Source organism: Musa acuminata, chromosome BXJ3-10 (assembly GCF_036884655.1).
Source record: "Musa acuminata AAA Group cultivar baxijiao chromosome BXJ3-10, Cavendish_Baxijiao_AAA, whole genome shotgun sequence".
NCBI lineage: Eukaryota > Viridiplantae > Streptophyta > Magnoliopsida > Zingiberales > Musaceae > Musa > Musa acuminata.
This window is the reverse complement of record NC_088358.1, coordinates 4,589,824-4,610,897: the sequence shown is the minus strand read 5'-3', so window position 1 is coordinate 4,610,897 and position 21,074 is coordinate 4,589,824. Positions and strand designations below refer to the sequence as shown.

The window sequence follows — 21,074 nt, the reverse complement described above, 5'->3', positions numbered from 1 at the left end:
TGGCCAGGGTCATTCGGGTTGAGAGAGAAAGAGTTCTCAGGGAGAATCCATTAGAGTGAGACTCGAGTAGAAACCATATGGGTCTGACAGCACCATGCTCGATATACGGTCTCTGGGATATTAGATGGATAAGGGAATATAGTTACATGGTAACTGAGGATAGACAGGTCCAATGGATTAGATTCCCCTATATCATCTGGGGACTACGGCGTAGTGGCCTAGTACGTCTGTAGTCTATGAGTCAAGTGAATTATTACAGAGATAATAATTCATTGAGTTAGAAGGAGTTTTGACAGGTATGACTCACGGCCAGCTCGATATTGGGCCTAGAGGGTCACACACATATGGTAGATATTACGATGGGTAGAGGTTCTGATATGAGATATCCAACGGAGCCCTTGTCTTATTGGATGCAGATCCAATACCCACTAGGGGAGGACCCATTAGGGTTTGACAGGGGACCTCTATAAATAGGAGGGATTCAGAGCCTCATAGACTAGAGCCTTTGCTTGCCTCTCCTATTCTCCTCCCCCTCTCCACCTTAGAGCAGGCCTAGAGTTTTGAGGAGTGTCGTCGCAGCCCTGTTGTGTGGATCACCGCTAGAGAGGAGGACGCTTGACCTCCTTCACCCTCTCCTAAAGATCTGCAAGGAAATAGGGATATACAATCTCCCTAGGTAACACAATCAACTCTATATGCAGTTTTAAGTTTCGCGGATTTTGCGCACCAATCTTCGCACGACGACGAACATCTCTTTGGGAATCAGGGATTTTGTTTGTTTTCTTGTTCTTCCACTACGAATCTGATGTCGTCCCACAAGATTTCCTAACAATGGTATCAGAGCCAGGTTGTTCGTGCGAATGATTAGTTTTGAACTGCGTGTGTTGTGTTTAGGAAAAACATTTGACGTCAAAATCGTTGATGCAAAAGCGAGAAAGGGCAGCAATAGTTGCTGCCCTTGATCTGCGTGCGTGCAGCGCAGCCGCAGGCAGGCAGCACAGGGGCTGTGTCTGCAGCAGCCCGCGGGCAAAGGCGGCTGCGGCCGCTTCTCTCGCGGGGTGAGGCGCCGCAGGGCAGTGGCGGCGCCCGTAGGGGCGCTAACCTGTAGGGGCAGCACCGCATGCGGGCGTTGCCCCGCCGGCAGAACTGCCCACGGGGGCGCCCACCCGCAGCGGCAGAACCGCCCGTGGGGGCGTTGTCCCTGATTTCGTAAAATATTAATTAATTAAAAAGTTTAGTTGATTATTATTTTTTATCATTATCTAGTAGTCCTACATGATGATAATTATTTATACATGTGATGTATGATGTGTGGACAGATGATCATGGACCGTGTGATGTGTGTACTTGTGATTATTATTATTGGGGTCTGCGAGCCTCCATTATATTTCTCGTTTATTGTCGGGCCTGCGTGCCTATGATTAAATTGTAATCACATGAGGAGGCGCAGCGAGAGCGTAGATGCGATAGTGGGACCCACGAGACGGACGATTGCGATGCATAAAGATGCATCAAGATGTCGACGGAACCAACAAGGATGAGATGGACCATCACAGGGCATGGAGATGCACCGTTGCGCATATAGATCTTGATGTGAGTGATTAGGCCTACTGGCTCGGGCCTAATCACATTAGGTTGTGGTCCATGATCATCTAGTGTGATTGCTTATACACATACTAGATATGTATATATATTTGCATGCGATGTAGATATATATTAAATATGTATATGTGTGACATGTCATATTAGGAGACCAAATCATAGAAACATCTCTCTTGATAATATTAAGTCGGTAAACGTGAGGCAATTAGATTGACCCACGTGGCCTTCCATCGTTATAAGTAGGAACCGATTCCCAATGTAGGTTGAGTTGGTCGAGTCCCTCGAGACTCACCTATATCGTGATTCGCTATCTTGCGTACGACATAGAGATGTCACCGGTGACCTGAGGGCATGGTATACTTAGTCGAGTCCCTCGAGGGTATATCATCAAATCAGACTCATCTTGTAACGAATGTGTTGACTTAACCGAGCATCATGGTTGGTCGAGTCCCTCGAGACCATGGTGATTCGAAGGATGAACAGGACAGGAATCACAAGGAGTTATGATCGGCAAGAGTTGCCTACCTTTTAGGCTTAGTGTGATTGGTCGAGTCCCTCGAGGTTACACTAAGACACTAATTGGATCCTGATCCCTACTAGAAGTCTGTTGGAGACTTCCGTTTCATGTGCTAAGGGTGTCGCATGACTCGTTAGTAAAATAGTGGGAGCATATTAAGATAGAAGTCCATATCTTGATAGTTTATTTCTTGCAAAATCTGCATGTTATTCATTTCTGCTGCATTTTTATTTTTAGAAAATGTTGCTTTCAAATCCCTTACGTGGCATACTTAATGTCAATCGCCTCATTGGTCCAAATTATACGGATTGGCTCCGTAACTTGAGAATTGTTCTCACGGCGGAGAAAATCGTGTACGTCCTTGATACAGTGATGCCTGCGCCCGAAGAAGGGGCAAGCGAGGATGAGATCGCTCGATACATGAAGTACATTGATGACTCCACTCTTGCTCAGTGCTATATGTTGGGCTCTATGACTCCTGAGTTATAGAGACAACATGAAAAGATGGATGTTAAATCCATTCTCCTACATGTCCGTAAATTGTTTGAGGAACAGGGAAGGACTCGGCGATATGAGATATCCAAGAGCCTCTTCCGCGCTAAGATAACTGAGGGGACACCGGTTCAGAACCATGTCCTAAGGATGATTGAGTGGATAGAGAAACTCACAGGTCTAGGAATAGTCCTAGAGGATAACTTGTGTGTGGACATTGTGCTTCAGTCTCTATTAGATTTCTTTTCACAGTTCATAATGAATTTTAATATTAACAAGCTTGAGGTGACTCTCCCAAAGCTCCTCAATATGTTGAGGGAGGTAGAGAGTACTATTAAGAAAGAGAAGCTATTTCTCTATACTGGTGAGACCAGAAAGAAAAGAAAAGCAGAAAGGTCCCTTAAGAAGGGAAAGGGCAAGGGCAGACCAGGTAAAGCAAAGGTTGCTAAGAAAGACCCAGCAAAGGACAAAGGTCAGTGCTTCCACTATAGCAAAGATGGACACTAGAAGAGGAACTGCAAAGAGTACCTTGTAGAGAGGGCGAAATAGAAGCTTGGAGAAGCTTCAGGTACATTCATGATCAATCTCCAATTGTTAGATTTTTGTGATAGTGCATTGGTATTGGATACCAGTATTGCTTATCACATCTACAATTTATTGTAAATTCTAGCAAAGCTGAGGGGAGATTGGCGAGAGGAATATTGCATAAAGGTTTGTTTATGCTAGACACTACTCCATATATCATGAATGTAAGTGTCAAAGAGGAAACGAGATGAGGTGATTAATGCATACCTATGGCATTGTAGGCTAGGTCACATCCATGAGGGAATGATTCAAAAGTTGCTAAATGATGGATATCTAGATCCATTCGACTATGTGTCATATTCAACTTGCGAGCCTTGCCTTCGTGGAAAACTGACCAACTCTCCATTTAGTGGAATTGGAGAGAGAGCCACTGAGCTGTTGGAACTCATACATAGTAATGCATGTGGACCCATGTCAACTCATGCCATTGGTGGTTACTCCTACTTCATTACCTTTACTGATGATTTCTCAGGGTATGGATATGTGTACTTAATGAAGTACAAGTCCAAGGCTTTTGAGAAATTCAAAGAGTATAAGAATGAGGTAGAGAACCAGACTGGAAAGAGTATCAAAACTCTTCGATCAGATCGAGGAGGTGAGTACTTAAGTACAGAATTTACTCAGTTCCTCAAGGACCATAGGATATTATCCCAATGGACACCTCCTTATACACCTCAGCTCAATGGTATCTCTGGAAGGAGGAATCATATGCTATTAGATATAGTACGGTCCATGATGAGTTTCACTGACTTACCCATCTTATTCTAGGGATATGCCCTAGAGACCGCAGCTTACCTTCTAAACAGAGTTCCAACTAAGTCGGTAGTGTCTACACCATATGAGATATGGAAAGGGAAGAAGCCTGATCTTAAGGTTGTTAAGATTTGGGGCTGCCTTGCCCACGTTAAAAGACATAACCCCGATAAGTTAGAATCAAGGACAGAGCGATGCAAATTTGTGGGATGCCACAAGGAAACTTGCAAATATTATTTTTATCATCTCGAGGACCAAAATGTCTTTGTAGCTAAGAGAGCAGTGTTCCTTGAGAAGGAACACATTCTTGGCGGAGATAGTGGGAGAATGATAGAGTTGAGCGAGGTTAGAGAACCAAGCTCAAGCACCACTCTATAGCCCGAGTTTGTTTAGGTACCTAATACACAAGTTTCAACTTTACGTAGGTCTGATAGAGTATCCCATCCTCCTGAGAGATATGTGGGACATATTAGAGGAGAGGATGTTGAGGATATTGATCCTCAGACTTACAAGGAGGCTATTATGAGTATAAACTCTGGGAAGTGACAAGAAGTCATGAATTCTAAGATGGATTCTATGTACTCCAACAAGGTTTGGAACCTAGTTGGTGCACTCGAAGGCATTGTACCCATCGGTTGTAAGTGGATCTTTAAGAAAAAGATCGGAGTAGATGGAAAGGTAGAGACCTATAAAGCAAGGCTAGTGGCTAAGGGGTATCGTCAAAGGCAAGGTATTCACTACGATGAAACCTTCTCACCCGTAGCAATGCTAAATTTCATCAGAATTCTATTGGCTATTGCAGCACACTATGATTATGAGATCTGGCAGATGGATGTGAAAACTGCATTCCTCAATGGAAACCTCGGGGAGGAGGTGTATATGATGTAACCTGAGGGATTCGTGTCCAAAAACTGTCCAGATAAGGTGTGTAGGTTGCTTAGATCCATTTATGGACTAAAGCAAGCTTCCCAAAGTTAGAACATAAGATTTGATGAGGCAATCAGATCTTATGACTTCGTTAAGAACGAAGATGAGCCTTGTGTGTACAGGAAGGTAAGTGGGAGCGCTATCACCTTTTTGGTGTTATATGTGAATGACATCCTGATCATTGGGAATGACGTAGGAATGCTATCCACAGTAAAGGGTTGGTTATCTAAACACTTCTCCATGAAGGACTTAGGGGAAGCATCCTATATCTTGGGGATTAGAATCTATAGAGATAGATCCAAGAGGATGCTTGGCTTGTCCCAGTCCAAGTACATAGAAACTATTGTCAAAAGGTTTGGCATGGAAAATTTCAAGAGAGGTCTCATACCGATAAGACATGGGATATCGCTTTCTACGAGTATGTCCCCAAAGACTCCAGAAGAAAGGGCGAACATGGATATGATACCTTATGCCTCAGCAATAGGGTCTATCATGTATGTCATGCTATGTACTAGGCCTGATATAGCGCATACTCTGAGTGTCACGAGCAGGTATCAGGCGGATCCAGGCTTAGAGTACTAGAAAGCAGTAAAGTGTATCCTTAAGTACTTGAGAAGGACTAAGGATCTTTTACTAGTATATGGAGGTAGTAGCCTTAAGGTTGAAGGCTACACAAACTCAAGTTTTCAGTTTGATGTCGATGATAGCAAGTCGAATTCAGGGTATGTGTACACCTTGAATGGAGGAGCAGTCTGCTGGAAGAGTTCCAAGCAAGATACTACTACTAACTCGACCATAGAGGCGGAGTACATTGCTACATCAGATGCAGCAAAGGAGGGAGTCTGGGTGAAGAAGTTCATCATAGATTTGGGAGTCATACCGTGTAGCGAGGAGCTGATCTCCTTATATTGCGACAACAATGGGGCGATTACTCAAATAAGCGAACCCGGGTCTCATCAGAAGTGTTCTAAGGAGGTTCCAACTTATCAGAGAGATCGTAAAACGAGGAGATGTAGCAGTGGAAAGAGTTCCATCCGAAGATAACATTGCAGATCCACTGACAAAGTCGTTATCTCAGATTGTCTTTGAGTGTCACAGGGGTCTGATGGGGATCAGACACATAAGTGATTGGCTTTAGGTCAAGTGGGAGATTGCTAGTCATAGGTGCCCTGCAAGCCAATCACGTAAGTGATGGCACGTGTAAGTTAATACAGAATCTTTTTGCTTATTATATTTTGGCGTATATCACTTTATAACTATTGCATATATGCATATATATATTATGATATCCTTAGATTTGTGCAATGGGAATCGGATCGTGATGAGATCATAATAATAAGATTGATTCACCTTTAAACATATATCCTAAATAATCCCGATCATAGGTTACTCGAGAGGGACGTCGTGATAACCGGACAGATTGGTGTACTATATACTCGTCCATATGATGGATGCAGCTGGTCTTATAGCTGCTCATGTAGGGACACTAGGGATATAGTACAGGTGCTCATTGGAGAATGAGTTCACTGATTGATCCACTTACGGAATGCTCGATGGTTGATGATGCCTTATTGTCAGACAGCGATTCCGTAGTCCTAGTGGTATATCTGGTCCTTAGACTTGAGACACCAAGGATGTCCTGTATGAGTGCTCCACTCTTTGATACCAGACTTATAGGTTTGGCTGCCCCAGATCTAGTACAATTGGTCATTGGGAGTGGTAGTCGACCTTACGAGGGCAATTGAGTGCCGATAGAGGATCATCCACTCTCGGCATCATAAGAGGAATATCTCATATGTTCTTGCTTAGAAAAATCCCTGGCCAGGGTCATTCGGGTTGAGAGAGAAAGAGTTTTCCGGGAGAATCCATTAGAGTGAGACTCGAGTAGAAACCGTATGGGTCTGACAGCACCATGCTCAATATACGGTCTCTGGGATATTAGATGGATGAGGGACTACGGCATAGTGGCCTAGTACGTCCGTAGTTGATGAGTCAAGTGAATTATTACAGAGATAATAATTCATTGAGTTAGAAGGAGTTCTGATAGGTATGACTCATGGTCAGCTCGATATTGGGCCTAGAGGGTCACACACATATGGTAGGTATTGCGATGAGTAGAGGTTCTGATATGAGATATCCGACGGAGCCCTTGTCTTATTGGATGCAGATCCAATAACCACTAGGGGAGGACCCATTAGACCCATTAGGGTTTGACAGGGGACCTCTATAAATAGGAGGGATTCAGAGCGTCATAGGCTAGAGCCTTTGCGTGCCTCTCCTATTCTCCTCCCCCTCTCCACCTCAAAGCAGGCCTGGAGTTTTGAGGAGCATCGTCGCATCCCTGTTGTATGGATCACCGCTAGAGAGGAGGACGCTTGACCTCCTTCACCCTCTCCTAAAGATCTGCAAGGAAACAGGGATATACGATCTCCCTAGGTAACACAATCTACTCTATACGTAGTTTTAAGTTTCGCGGATTTTGCGCACCAATCTTCGCACGACGACGAACATCTATTTGGGAATCAGGGATTTTGTTTGTTTTCTTGTTCTTCCGCTGCGCATCTGATGTTGCCCACATGGATTTCCCAACATGAGGACTATAGATACATGGTAACTGAGGACAGATAGGTCCAATGGGTTGGATTCCTTTGTATCATCTAGGGACTGTGGCATAGTGGCCTAGTACATCCGTAGTTGATGAGTCGAGTGAGCTAGAAAGAGTTCTGACAGGTATGACTCACGACCAGCTTAATATTAGGCCTAAAGGGTCACACACATATGGTAGGCGTTGCGATGAGTAGAGGTTTGGATATGAGATATCCATCGGAGCCCCTATCTTATTAGATATCTAATAAGCCCCTGAATTATTAGATCCCATGGATAAGATCCAATAAGAGCCCATGAGAGATTATTGGATAAAGATCCACTAATCTAAGAGGCTTGGGTAGTTGGATGAAGATCCAATACCCAATATAAGAGGAACCATTAGGGTTAAGTTGATATGGGACATCCATAAATAGGAGGGATTTAGTGGTTCAAAGGCTAGAGCCTTTGCTTGTCTCTCCTATTCTCCTCCCCCTCTCTACCTCAAAGCAGGTTTGGAGTTTTGAGGAGAGTCATTGTAGCCCTATTGTGTGGATCACCACTAGAGAGGATGGCGCTTGACCTCCTTCACCCTCTCCTAGAGATCTGCAAGGATTTAAGGATATACGATCTCCCTAAGTAACACAATCTATTCTATATGTAGTTTTAAGTTTTACGGATTTTTGTGCATCAATCTTTGCACAACGACGAACATATCTTTGGAAATTGGGGATTTTATTTTCTGTTCTTCTGTTGCGCATATGATGTCGCCCCTAAGATTTCCCAACAAAGATAACTAGACAAACTGGTATACTATATACCCGTCCATATGATGGAGCCAGCTAGTTTTATAACTGTTCATGTAGGGACACTATGGATACAATGCAATTGCTCATTGAAGAATGAGTTTACTGATCAATCTGCTTATGGAATGCTGGATGGTTGATGATACTTCATTGTCAAACAATGATTCCATCATCCCAGTGGTATTTTTGGTCCTTAGACTTGATATACTAAGGATGCCTTATATGAGTACTCCACTCTTTGTTATTAGACTTATAGGTTTGGAAGTTATAGATCTAGCATAGTCGGTCATCGAGAGTAGTAGTCAACCTTATAAGGACAATTAGGTATCGATAAAGTATCATCCATTCTTGGTGTCATGAGAGGAATGTCCTATGTATTCTTGCTCAAGCAAGTCTTTATTGAATCTCGTATTTTGATGATGAAACTACTTGATATATGTTTATGATTTAATCTGCGTTTTGAGTGATGCAGGATGCATCAATCAGGATGAGACAATTAAAGCAGGAAAATCATGTTGTGCCGGAGGAACATGTCAGAATATTGGACGTCGGGCCGATGGATCGGTCGACGTATCGACAGAAGGCTTCGGGCCATGGACTCGGGCATCGGGCCAAGAAGAGCGGGTATTGTGCCAAGGATATCGGAGTTGCGGAGTCAACTGGCCGATTGGGCAATAGGCTGCAGGAAAGGACGATGCGCCGAAGAATCGGACGAAGCGTCGAGGGACCAATGACATGCCGGACAACTTGGTTAATTGCTTAGGATTATTTGTCTTAATCGAAGTTTTTGTTTTGAGTGTGCAGGATTAACTACGATGAAAGTAAGACATGCAGCAGGAGTTGCGCCGGAGTCATGACAATGATCACGTTGGGAGTTCGAGAGCTCGACGGAAGTTCGGACAGTCGTCGGAGGTTCTGTAGGAACAAATCCGAGAAGTCCAGAAGTTTGCCAAAGGAGCTCGTCGGAACTTGCCAAGTGGATCGTCGCAGTCCAGGAGTTTGCCAGAAGTCCGCAGGAGCATCACCGAGGGTTCATCGGATGATCGACGGAAGTTCGCCGGAAACTCACCGGAAGAAGCGAGTGATGTACCGAAGCAAGCTGCAGAATATGTCTTAGGAAATAATCGTAGTTAGCACTTTGATTAAGTTAGAAATGGGAGGTGATCCCATTAGCTTAATCCTGGGGCAATTGGGCCCTTGAAGAACTCAAATTGGGTCGAATGGTTCAGCCCATTCGGACCCAAGTTGCTGTGGGAGGTGCAACCGCCCAGGCAGGGAGGTAGCACCGCCCGGGCTATGTCTCCCAGCGAGACTGGGCGGTGCAACCGCCCCAGCCAAGAGGTGCAACCGCCCAGGGCTCAGTCTCCGAGCGAGACTGGGCGGTGCAACCTCCTCTGTCAGGAGGTAGCACCGCCAGAGCTCAAGTTTCGAGCTCTGCCAGGCGGTGCAACCTCTCCAGTCAAGCGGTGCAACCGCTTGAGCTCGGTCTTCGAGCTCTGGCAGAGAGGTGTAACCACCCCTGACAGAGGTAGCACCGCCCAGAGGCTCAGTCTTTGAGCTCTGCCAGGCGGTGCAACCTCTCCAGTCAGGAGGTGCAACCGCCTGATCCCGGAATTCCGGGATTTGATCGTTTTGAGCTCCAAATTTGAACTGGGTTGGGGCCTATAAATACCCCACCCATTCAGCACTGAAAAGATACAGACCTACACCAAATTCTTAATCTTTTCTGTGATTCTAAGAGCTCAAATTTGTGTAAAGTCCAAAAGTTCTCCTCTTTCTGTTCTTCAAGTCTTGAGTTGTAAAGAGAGGAGAGAAAGGTTCTGTAAGGGTTGTCTCCTGAGCCCATCAAAAGGAGTGAAACTGTAAAAGGGCAGTTGGCCTTCGCCTATTGAAGGAAGGCCTCTAGTTGACGTCGGTGACCTCGTCGGTGGAGGAAGCCAAAAGTGGAGTAGGTCAAGACTGACCGAACCACTCTAAATCTCTGGTTTGGGTTTATTTTGAGCACTTTATCATTACTGCAAACCTCCTACATAGCTACTGCTCTCTGCGCTTTTACGAACAAGTTTCTAAGTTCTGATCTTTCCGAATCTGCATTCAGACGTAAATCGGTGTTTTCGTACGATCTTTACATTGCAGTTTACATTTACGTTTTGATTCTATTTATAACTGCAAACTGTCTTCTGCGCTTTTACGAACGAGTTTCTTTGCAGTTTACGTTTACATTTTGACTCCATTTATAACTATGCTTAGACGCAATCTGCGCTTAGACGCAAACTGCGCTCAGACGCAAACTGCGCTTAGACGCAATCTGAGCTTAGACGCAAACTGCGCTTAGATGCAAACTGCGCTTAGATGCAATCTGCATTTAGACGCAAACTGCATTTAGACGCAAACTGCGTAAACTGCGCTTAGACGTAAACTGTATTTAGACGCAAACTGCGCAAACTGTGTTTAGACGTAAACTGCACTTAATCATAAGTAATCTTAGAATCGGCTTTTGCATCGAAACAGTTCTTATCGAACGAATGCAGCTTTCATTTTTAATCGCTGAAAGATTTCCGCTGCACTAATTTACCCCCCCCCTCTTAGTGCTCTCGATCCTAACAGTCTCTAGCCAAGGTCATTCAGATTAAGAAAGAAAGAGTTCTCTATGAGTGTATTCTTGCTCAAGCAAGTCTCTAGCCAAGGTCATTCAGATTAAGAGAGAAAGAGTTCTCTAGGAGAATATGATTAGAGCGAGACTCAAGTAGAAACCATATAGGCCTGATAGCACCATACTCGGTATATGATCTATGCGATATTAAATGTATTAGAGACTACATATATATGGTATTTGAGAATTGGATTCCCCTGTATCGTCTAGGAACTACGGCGTAGTGGCTTATTATTTTCGTAGTTGATGAGTCGAGTGAATTATTATGAAAATAAGAATTCATTGACTTAGAAGAAGTTCTGACAAGTATGACTTACAGCCAACTTAATATTAGGCCTAGAGGATCACACACATATGATATGTGTTACAACGAGTAGAGGTTCGGATATGAGATATTTGTTGGAGCCCCTATCTTATTGGATATCAAATAAGCTCCTGAATTATTGGATGTTGTGGATAAGATTCAATAAGAACCAATAAGATATTATTGGGTAAAGATACACTAATCCAAGAGACTTGGATAGTTGGATGAAGATTCAGTACCCAATAAGATATGATCCATTAGGGTTAAGATGATATGGGGCCTCTATAAATAATAGAGAGCCAAAGGACCATAGGCTATGTCCCTTTTGGCTGCCATCTCCTATACTCCTCTCTCCCTCTCCTCCTTAGCCGACAACTGCTGTTTGAGGCATGTGGACAACAAGAAGGGTCGGCCCTTTCTTGATTGCGTGGTGCATGTGAAAAGGAGGATTGTGCTACAATTTGATAAGTGTCTTCACAGGTTCTGCTATGTGAATTATCGCTAGAGAGGAAGACAGTTGACATCTTTCATCATCTCCCATAGATCTATATAATTTCACGGATATACGATCTCCTCAGATAACACATCTTTTATATATGCATAGTTTTTTGGTTTTACGATTTTTGCGTATAAATCTTCGCACGACGATAAAACTTTTTATGTAGGAAATCTGCAATTTTGTTTTATGTTCTTCCATTATGTATGTGATGCTGCCCCTAGATTTTTCAATAAAGACCGCATAGACAGCCTAGTCAGAAGTCATTTTGTTAGTGAGGATCCAGTTTGAGATGGTTGGGTAGGCGAACTAAGATCTTCCGGGTTGCAAGGTTCCTTCTTGGGGGCTGGGTCGTCCGGGTGTCTTCGGGCAATCAATGATCCTGCATGACAGGCCGACGTCGTGGGTTGTCCAGCGTAGCCCCTTCGATACTTAAGTTAGCGAAGGGGAGAAGGCAATAGTAAGCTATATGATTGAGCTAGTGTATAGAGAGCCTCCTCTTTGGCATCTTCTCGGGGATAGTTTTTATACACCCTTCTGGGGTTCGATCGTTTGTAAGTTGTTAGCATTTGTCGATATTTCAGACCAGTGATTCGTCTGTTCTAGAACGATTATTCTGATCCCATGCTGTGAGGGGTTGTCTCCTCACTTTCGGGTGTCGCTTTGTATGATTTTGAGCGATGTAGATTATGCTTTATATTGCTTTTGAATCGGGTTGTGTTGCTTTAGGACCTAATCGTTTTTGAGTTGGATTGTGTTGTTTTGTACCGTTTTGAGATATGTATGTGATTTTGACTGAAGTGGTACCACTAATATGAGGTGACTGTCAATTGGGGTATACCAAATAATCCTCTATCACCTGCTAATCGATCGTGTTCTTGTAATAATTCATCTATCTTAATGAAGATAAACATAAAAACATAGACAATATCAAATTAGAGAAATAATTGGATGAACCCTTAGTTTCATGGTTCGCGTGATCTATCACCTGATTTGATGGGACCAATTCGTATTAGCTACATGAATCAGACATATAATACTCCGTATGATTCATCACGCACGCGCGGTAGTTCTCCAGCCCATCGAGTGTGAATAGGACACCTCACATGGGTCTTACATTCGGGATGATCTCACCTACTGGTCTGCGGATCCCCATAACGGTACCATTTCGTTCTCAAACTAGGGATCCCAATTCATGAGCCATTTCACGTTTGGACGTCCGACACGTGCATAATATGCCTATCCAACAATCATCGAAGCGCTTTGCCTCGTGATTCTGATGGGCACCTTCGTCAACTACGACGGTCAAAGTCAAGTGGGCCGAACTCGACAGCAACTCGATCAGAACAGAGTCGTTGCACCAATGCTGACCGTACGATTGGTGGAATCTTTCCCATTGACAAACGAACCAACGGTTATGATTGATACAGATGACGACGCACAGGAAACAAATACGAAACGTGCTTTCTGTCACGACTGTACGATTCTCCCGGCAAAGAGACACATTTTAGGGGAGTCACTTAGACCGTGACTCGAGTGAACGTCCAAAGAACCGCTCGGTTCTTATCCGTTCAGCGAGGGCTGAAGCAATCGTCGTGCCTCTCCGCCCCAAGTGTCCCGATTTCCAAACCCAATCCCAAACCCGAACCCCACGCCTACGTCGTCCTTGATCGATCCATTAAAGAAGAGGAGGAAGAGATGCCGACCGCCGAAGAAGCAGAGCAGGAGCGCCCCGTCTTCGACGATGACGACGACGATGACGTCTCCGAGAGCGTCGGAAGTGAAGACGATGACGTTGACGGCAACGGCCACGTGATGCCGCCGTCTTCTCAGCTGCAAGCCCCGACGGAGCCAAGCGTAGTGGTTGCGGCGGAGTCCGGCGGTCTACACCCTTCCGCCTCCTCCGATCAAGCCACAAACCTTAACCCTAACCCCAACACCACACTCTTCGATCCCACTGCGGCCGCTCTTCCTCCTCCCCAGAACGGCGCGATCCCAGTTCCAGTCCTCCCCATAGCCGCTATCTCTTCTCCCTCCGCTGATGCTGCCTTCTTCAACCCCACTTCCTCATCCGTTGCTGTCCCCGGCGCCACCACCTCTGCCTCTGAGGAGAGGAGGTCCCTCGCCGTCGTCTCCTTCGATGAGTCCCGCCGTCTCTTTCAACGGCTTTGGACCGACGAGGAGGAGATCAAGATCCTGCGAGGGTTCTTCGAATTCACCTCGAAGCGCGGCACTACCTTCGCCTCCCACCAGTACGACACCGGCCCCTTCTACGAGGAGATCAAGAAGCAGTTCCAGATTGAATTCACCAAGAACCAGCTAATTGAGAAGCTCCGTCGCCTGAAGAAGAAGTATCGGAACTGCGTTAGTCGGATGGGGTCCGTGGGGAAAGGCTTCGCCTTTAAGAGCTCACACGAGCGGGCCATCTATGACATCGCTCGCAGGATCTGGAGCGCTGGCTCCAAGAGGGTCCACGAGAGTGATGACGAGGACCTTAATACATCAAACAACGCCATCTCTGACGAGATCATTGCAGTTCCGATCAACGATGGTTCTTTGAGTTCTCATAGAAGGATCTCAAGATCAAGAAGGTGCATGAGAAGGAGAATGGCAGAAGATGTGGCTACAGTGGATGCTACTACTGCAGTCGGTGGAGTAGCTATAGACCATTCCACTCCAGAGATGCACACACCTTTCGCTTCAGCAGCTGGGATACCAAACATCATCGAGGAGACTGTAAAGGACTGCCTCTCACCACTGTTTAAGGAACTCATCAATTCTGCTATTGGGAGCCCGCTTGGTCCAGGACTCATTGGTGGGACATCACCATTGAACCTGCTTCCCATGAGCCTCAGGGGTGGTGGTTCTTTGGCGGCCCCAGGGATGACTATAGATGACAAGTGGAGAAAGCAGCAGATTCTAGAACTGGAGGTTTATTTAAAGAGAATAGAGCTTGTAATGGACCACATCAAGGCAACAATGGAGGAACTCAAGTCTGCAGCGAGCTGATTAGAGTTTCTGCTACAAAGGTTGTAACCCTTAGTGCTGGAACCTTTGCTTTGTGATTCTTGTTTATTTGGATACTTCCTGTTATATCAGTCTGTTAAACTAACACTTTTTTCTCCTTATATTAATCTCTATTTAGTCTTAGCTCCTTTTGATTGTGTATTTTTCACTTTCTGGGTTTTATGTGGAAGAAGAATAGGAGGGAGTAAAGCTGGCAGCTTTTACTTGTATTTGTCTTGTTGGTATACTTCTTCTTTTCCTTTGAGAGTCACTTGTTTGTGGAAATGCTTCCAATTGCTATGCTTGGATATAATAGAATCCTAGATTTTGTTTCTGCTTCATGTCCTTTTCTGATTCGGCAGGAGTCACAGGACTGCTTGTTTCTATAGGATGTTATCACTTCACGAAAATTAGGAATAACTACTAGGCATAACAAAGATATGGTTACGTTTTAAAATGTCATTATCCCTTTGATGGGACCATATTCAGAATACATATTCTCCATTCTCTTCTAGAGCATGGTCTTTTCTTTACATTGTGGGTATGATGGTATTATGAATTTTATGACACAACTAAACTGTTGTTTGGGTGTTGTTGTATTTGCTTGAGTTTGTTAAGGTACAAATTTGTTTGCATGAATTGGTAATTTGAAGAAGGAGAAGAATTTCTTTAAAGTTGAAGGTGCATAAGAGTTGGCAATTATCACTAGATAGGCTATAGGGAGACCATTTTTTTGGATAATCAACATTGGGTCACAACAAAAGTAGGATTAGGCATGTAGTAACATTGCAACAATTTAAAGAGAGTAACGATGTGTTTCATCTACATGCATTTTGCTTTGACTTGTTGTTCCTTAAAGATGGAAGAATACAACTTTGGACATAATTGGGAAGCTGTAAAAGCTAGCTCTAATGAAAGCCAAATTTTGGTACTAGCCCTTATACATTGTAGAAATGTACTTAAATTGCATAATACAATTTAAATATGAGCAATCATGATTTAGTAGTTGTTTTATGTGGTATAAATATCTTTTAATATTTAAATAATCTTATATGTTGACGTGTTTAGAATTAGTGTTTTTAGTTATATAGGTTGTATTTGTTTTACACTAAAAGATAGGCTAAATAATCAAAGTGATCAATCTTAGTGGCCAAAAGTGCCCCAATAGCCCATAATCCTCGATATTGACTCGTGATACCTCATCGGATGTGTAACCACATGGAAGTCATGACTCCTGAATTTTGGAATCAAGAAAGTACCTTGAACCACTATGTGGTCATGGACATTAGAGAAGCTAGAAGAGTGGACAAAGAGGAAAACGAGATAAGGATGTATTTAGGCTCCTTCGGCCTTGGGCCATCCCTGCTACTCAGTGCTGTTGCTGTGATCCTATGCTATTGTTGCTGCTAGCTTGACAGAGGGGAGAGAGGGAAAGGTAGCAAAGTGATTGAGAGAAGATATGACCACAAGATATAAGTTTCTTTTTAGTTGGAACATTTTGGATTTTGTCCAGTTGAAATTTTAAGTTTGATTTTAAGACATTGAACTCTAATTGGCACAATCTATTGATGAGGGAAAGTGAAGATAGTAGACAAAAGAAGAAATGAAAAGCAGGGGAAAAGAGAGGAAGCGAAACAAAGACAAGAAAAGAGAAGAAAAAGAAAAGAAGATAAGAAAGAGTAAAAGAAAATAGAGAAAAAAATATTTAGGACATTTAAAATAGATTTACTGATGTAAATTGTTTAGGAAGCATCTCACATAGATGCTTCCAAGGTGCTCCCTACCTATGTGGTTTTAAGTCTTGCTGCTACCTCAAATTGCATCTAGCCACCCCCTCAAACTGACCCCTAGTTTTCCATTTGTTTTCACTTTTGGCTACTGACTAATCAACATGCAAATATTAGGAAAATCAGAAGGGATGAACTTGTATATATAAGACGTAGGATTACAGTTATCAGATGAGTCGGTCCACTTGTGGGTGGCCTTTTCTTGGCGCGCTTGTATCACTATGCCAATTTGTTTCAGGCTGAGGGTTTATTGGCTGTGACCTGCACTCAGCCAGCCCAACCAGGTGTTAGACCAAGTTGGCCCAAGACTACATGCTGGTATGGCTAGACCCAAGTTCATGCTGGTGGGTGCATTGTTTTTCTGCACAGACTGTATCATCAGATCAACCAGATTGCCACAAAAATTTCTGATGGATTGTCTGCGCTACATATATAAATGTCCTTTATCACTTTAATGTTGTTACTGCAAGGGAATGTAAAGAACTTGCCTTATATTCTTTCGCAAAGATCATTTGTAGTTAAATACTTCTGTTTCTTTTTAGGTCAGAAGAATAAACCAAATTGAGGTTCTTGCTTAAGGAACTTTTATATAATTAGTTGAGTGAGAAGATACATTTTTTCGATGAAACTGTGGCATTCTAATGGTTTATCAACGGATCTTTGCTATTGTTATGTTCTATTGGATTGTGTAAATTGACTTTTAGTGTTTATCTGATATCAATATTTTTCATTTTGTTAACATATGAACTCATATAAGTTTATGTTATCACTTTAATCTAGCTACTGTAAGGAAATGTAAGGAACTTGCCTTATATCCTTTACTGAAGATCTATTTTAGTTAAATACTTCACTCTTAGGTTAGCAGAATAGACAAGATTGAGGCTTTTGCTTAAGGATTTTTTTATATAATTAGTTGAGTGAGAAGATAAATTTTGTAGATGAATCTGTGTCATTCTAATGGTTTATCAATTGCTGTTTGCTATTGTTATGTTATATTGGATTGTGTAATTTGATTTTTTGTGTTTATCTAATATCAATATTTTCCATCTTGTTAAACAGAAAGGACTTGATTGTAGAAGGTTTATGAGTTTGGTGACAGTTGTTTCATATAGCCTTGTGTTGCATTGTTTGGCAATGACCACTATATCATTGGTGCATAAGAAATCTTAGATTGTGGTTCACAGTTTCAAGTATTGTTGGAATTTTCTAGGAGTATATCTTTGTCTCCTATAAGGAATTGAAAGAGCCTCAATGCCTCATATATGGAGTCGTGCAATCAAATTAATTTTACCACTATTTTATGCCATATCACTTATTTCATGAAACTTGTAGATGACCTCTTTGTAAAAGTCTCATAGATCGGGTTATATCTATGTTATCTCCAGAATGTTCTATGTGATTGCCAGCCCTTTCTTGTTGGAAATTTGTGTTGCTGACTTAATATAATGCTATGTGGCTGACTTAATATAATACTCTATGTAGACAAGCAGTATTGTTTGACTGGTAGCCTCTTGGATTTTCTAAGTTGCTTTTGTTTATGATTTATGTATGATTCCTGCAAATAATAATAGCTAATCTGCACAGACAGTCTTCAGTGCTTGCATTGACTATCCTGACATTTGCAGAATATTTCTGGAAATTGATGGTTCTAAATAAGTATAATATATAAGAGTTCATTTTAAATCTTATAAAAAATTGAACTTTTTGAAGAAAAGAAATTGGATATTGGTTATTAATTTGCAGCTAGTTTGATTTATGTAACCGTAGAAGATAGTTTTCTGTGTTCTTCCTATTTTTGTTGGGGAAGTTGAATGAAGGTTCATGAATGTTAGTACCATGACAGCAGACAGAATTCATGAATGTTAAAGGTTCAAATATTCAAATACAGTGAATTCTCATTTATTTAGGGAGTACAGAAATTTAGATAAGATTTGGTGAGTTGGAATCCTTGATGACATTTTAAATTCAACACAAATTTAAAATATTTATCAAGAGGGAATTCATGAATGTTAGCACCATGACAGCAGACAGAATTCATGAATGTTGAAAATTCAAATATTCAAATACAGTGACTTCTCGTTTATTTACGGAATTCAGAAATTTGGATAATATTTGGTAAGTTGGAATCCTCGATGACTTTTTAAATTCAACACATTTAAAATATTTATCAAGAGGGATACCAAGTTGGGCTTGGTGAGATGGAGAGATTTGATGTATTGCAATTTGCTTAGAAATATTGCTAGTATGTACCTTCACAGAGTTGTATGCTGTCTTCTAAAATCCATCACTGCTTTCTTTGCGTTGTTTACAATATTGTCATGAGAAGCATAAATTGTTCAATTTTGCTGCTTGGCCCAGATGTGTCCTGCAGCTGATTATTAAAATACAAGCTACAATGTCATGAACATAACGCATCAGGTAGAACTGCACTTTGTGGATGTCATAGTTAGATATACTTAAATGTGCTATCCATCATTCTTTTAATATATACATAAATAATATGGTTGATTTCTCTCTGTAGTTTGCATGAGGCAATTTTGTTGCTGGAGTTTGATTAATTGGACACATCTTGTCACTTTGATTTTATAGATAGTGGACCGACTTTTTTTTATCTTTAATCTTGAATGGCCTTTGCCTCCATCAGTAGATCTGTTAATAATTACTTGCTTGTTGCTGTTTCATTTGACTTGATTATGGCTACATAAATAATCTGAGCTAGTCTGGATTTAGTCTTTGATTTATCCTGCTTGCTGGATGGGATATGGATTTACTGATTTTGCAAATAGAATCAGTACATTTTCAGATTTTCTTCTGGATGTGGATAATTGTGGGCAGGTGGTCAACTGCTGCACATCACACAAATCTGGGAAGCAAGAATATGACAAAACTGTTGTATTTTTAGATTGTCAACGTGAACCTTGCCTGGATAATTGGTGCTATTAGTGTAAGTTCCAAGTTTCAGCCCCTTTTTATTTAGCATCATCAAATGCGAATGAATCTGGCAACATTACCGTTATGAATGTGATTTTATGTTATATTTCAGTTAAGTTTACATCATATTATAGATTTGCATTTGCATGAAATTTATTGAAAATTTTTGTCATATTAGAAGTATGCAAATCACATTCATCACTAGTTTGATGAAATTACTGAAGTTATTTTTTCTTTCCACTTGTAACTTCAACCATCTGGTAAACACTGATCATTGATCTTCGTCATTTTGTCTTGGTAAACATTATTTTTCCTTGTTTTACCCTCTGCTTCAGTCTGGCGACATACATAACTGACTGCACTTAATTGTATTATGTTTCTATCTCTCTTGCTTAGTGATTTAAAAAGGCGCTCGGGCGCTCGTCTAGGCGTTCGGGCGAGGTGAGGCGAGGCCCGAGTGCCTCGCTAATCTCCTAGGCGACGCGCTTCAAATAGGTGCCGCCTGGGTGCTCGCTCGAGCCCAGACATTGGGCGTTTCGGGTGAGCGCCTAGGTTAACCAAGGCGATCGAATCAGGATTTTAGGTCTGGTTCGGTCTCCGATGATTAGTTAGTTCAATTGAACCAACTAAAACTGCTATAAGTGACAACTGAACCCTAACCCTCGCCGCTGCCGCGCCCGATCCCGATCCCGTTGCTCGTCGCTGTCGCTGCTCGCAAATGCTGCCGCTATCATCGCTCGTCGCTATCGCTGCTTGCAAACACTGCCGTTGTCGTCGCTCGCACCTCCCGCTGCTCGTCGCTCCTGCTCCTACTGCCGCTGTCGCTGCTCGCAAACGCTGTCGTTGTCGTCGCTCACGCCTCCCGTTGCTCGTCGCTCCTGGTCCCATTGCTCTCCGCTGTCGCTGCTGCTGTCGCCGCTCGCCGCTGCCGCTGCCTCCGCCTCCTTACACTCTGCTGCCGTTGTCGCTTCCTCTTTTCTCAATCAGTAGGCTTAGCACCCCCTTACACTTCCTTCTTCTCCTTCTGTTAACATTCTGTTAACAGTATACAGTATACTGTATACTATTAATATTGTTAGGTTTTTTTGAAATTATTAATTTTCAATACTGTTAATAGATTTTTTTAATTTAATAGTATATTTTAATTTAAAATTTTAAATAATTATATTTATTAATTATATTATATATTATTATATTTTAGCGTCTCGCTTCGCTCAGATGAGCACCTAGCACCTCGGGCGTTTTTGGATCTTGGCGTCTTTTGGCGCTTTTTAAATTACTGCTCTTGCTCAAGACTTATTACTGCTGCTGGTAATCACTTTTGTTTGCTTCAATTCATGCCTGCACAGCTTCACTTCAGTCTTTAGTTTGATATAATTGTTTCAACGAATCTAAATATTGTGTTGCCTAACATAGCTGAAATTGTGGTTTTCCATTCATCACAATTCTTGTATCATTCTTCAATTTCTCAGCTGCTTCTCCCACTGAGGTGCGCAAACCTTTTTCCTTTTGGCATAGTCTTGTATGCTTTTGAGGTGTATTACAAAATTTTCAACATAGAAAGTTGGCAAGTATATATTTTTTTTCACTAAATTGATAGACTAACGTATCGCTGTGTTGAAGCCTTACAGG

The 21,074-nt window shown here is 42.3% G+C and overlaps 1 protein-coding gene across 1 annotated transcript; it reads left to right on the top strand.

The window, feature by feature from the left end:
• The first annotated feature begins 13,266 nt into the window (after positions 1-13,266).
• Positions 13,267-14,868, top strand: LOC135651986 (probable transcription factor At5g28040). The gene has a single exon (XM_065172693.1). It carries the CDS (start codon positions 13,417-13,419, stop codon positions 14,725-14,727), a length of 1,311 nt encoding a protein of 436 aa, XP_065028765.1. The 5' UTR covers positions 13,267-13,416; the 3' UTR covers positions 14,728-14,868.
• Positions 14,869-21,074: the final 6,206 nt, after the last annotated feature.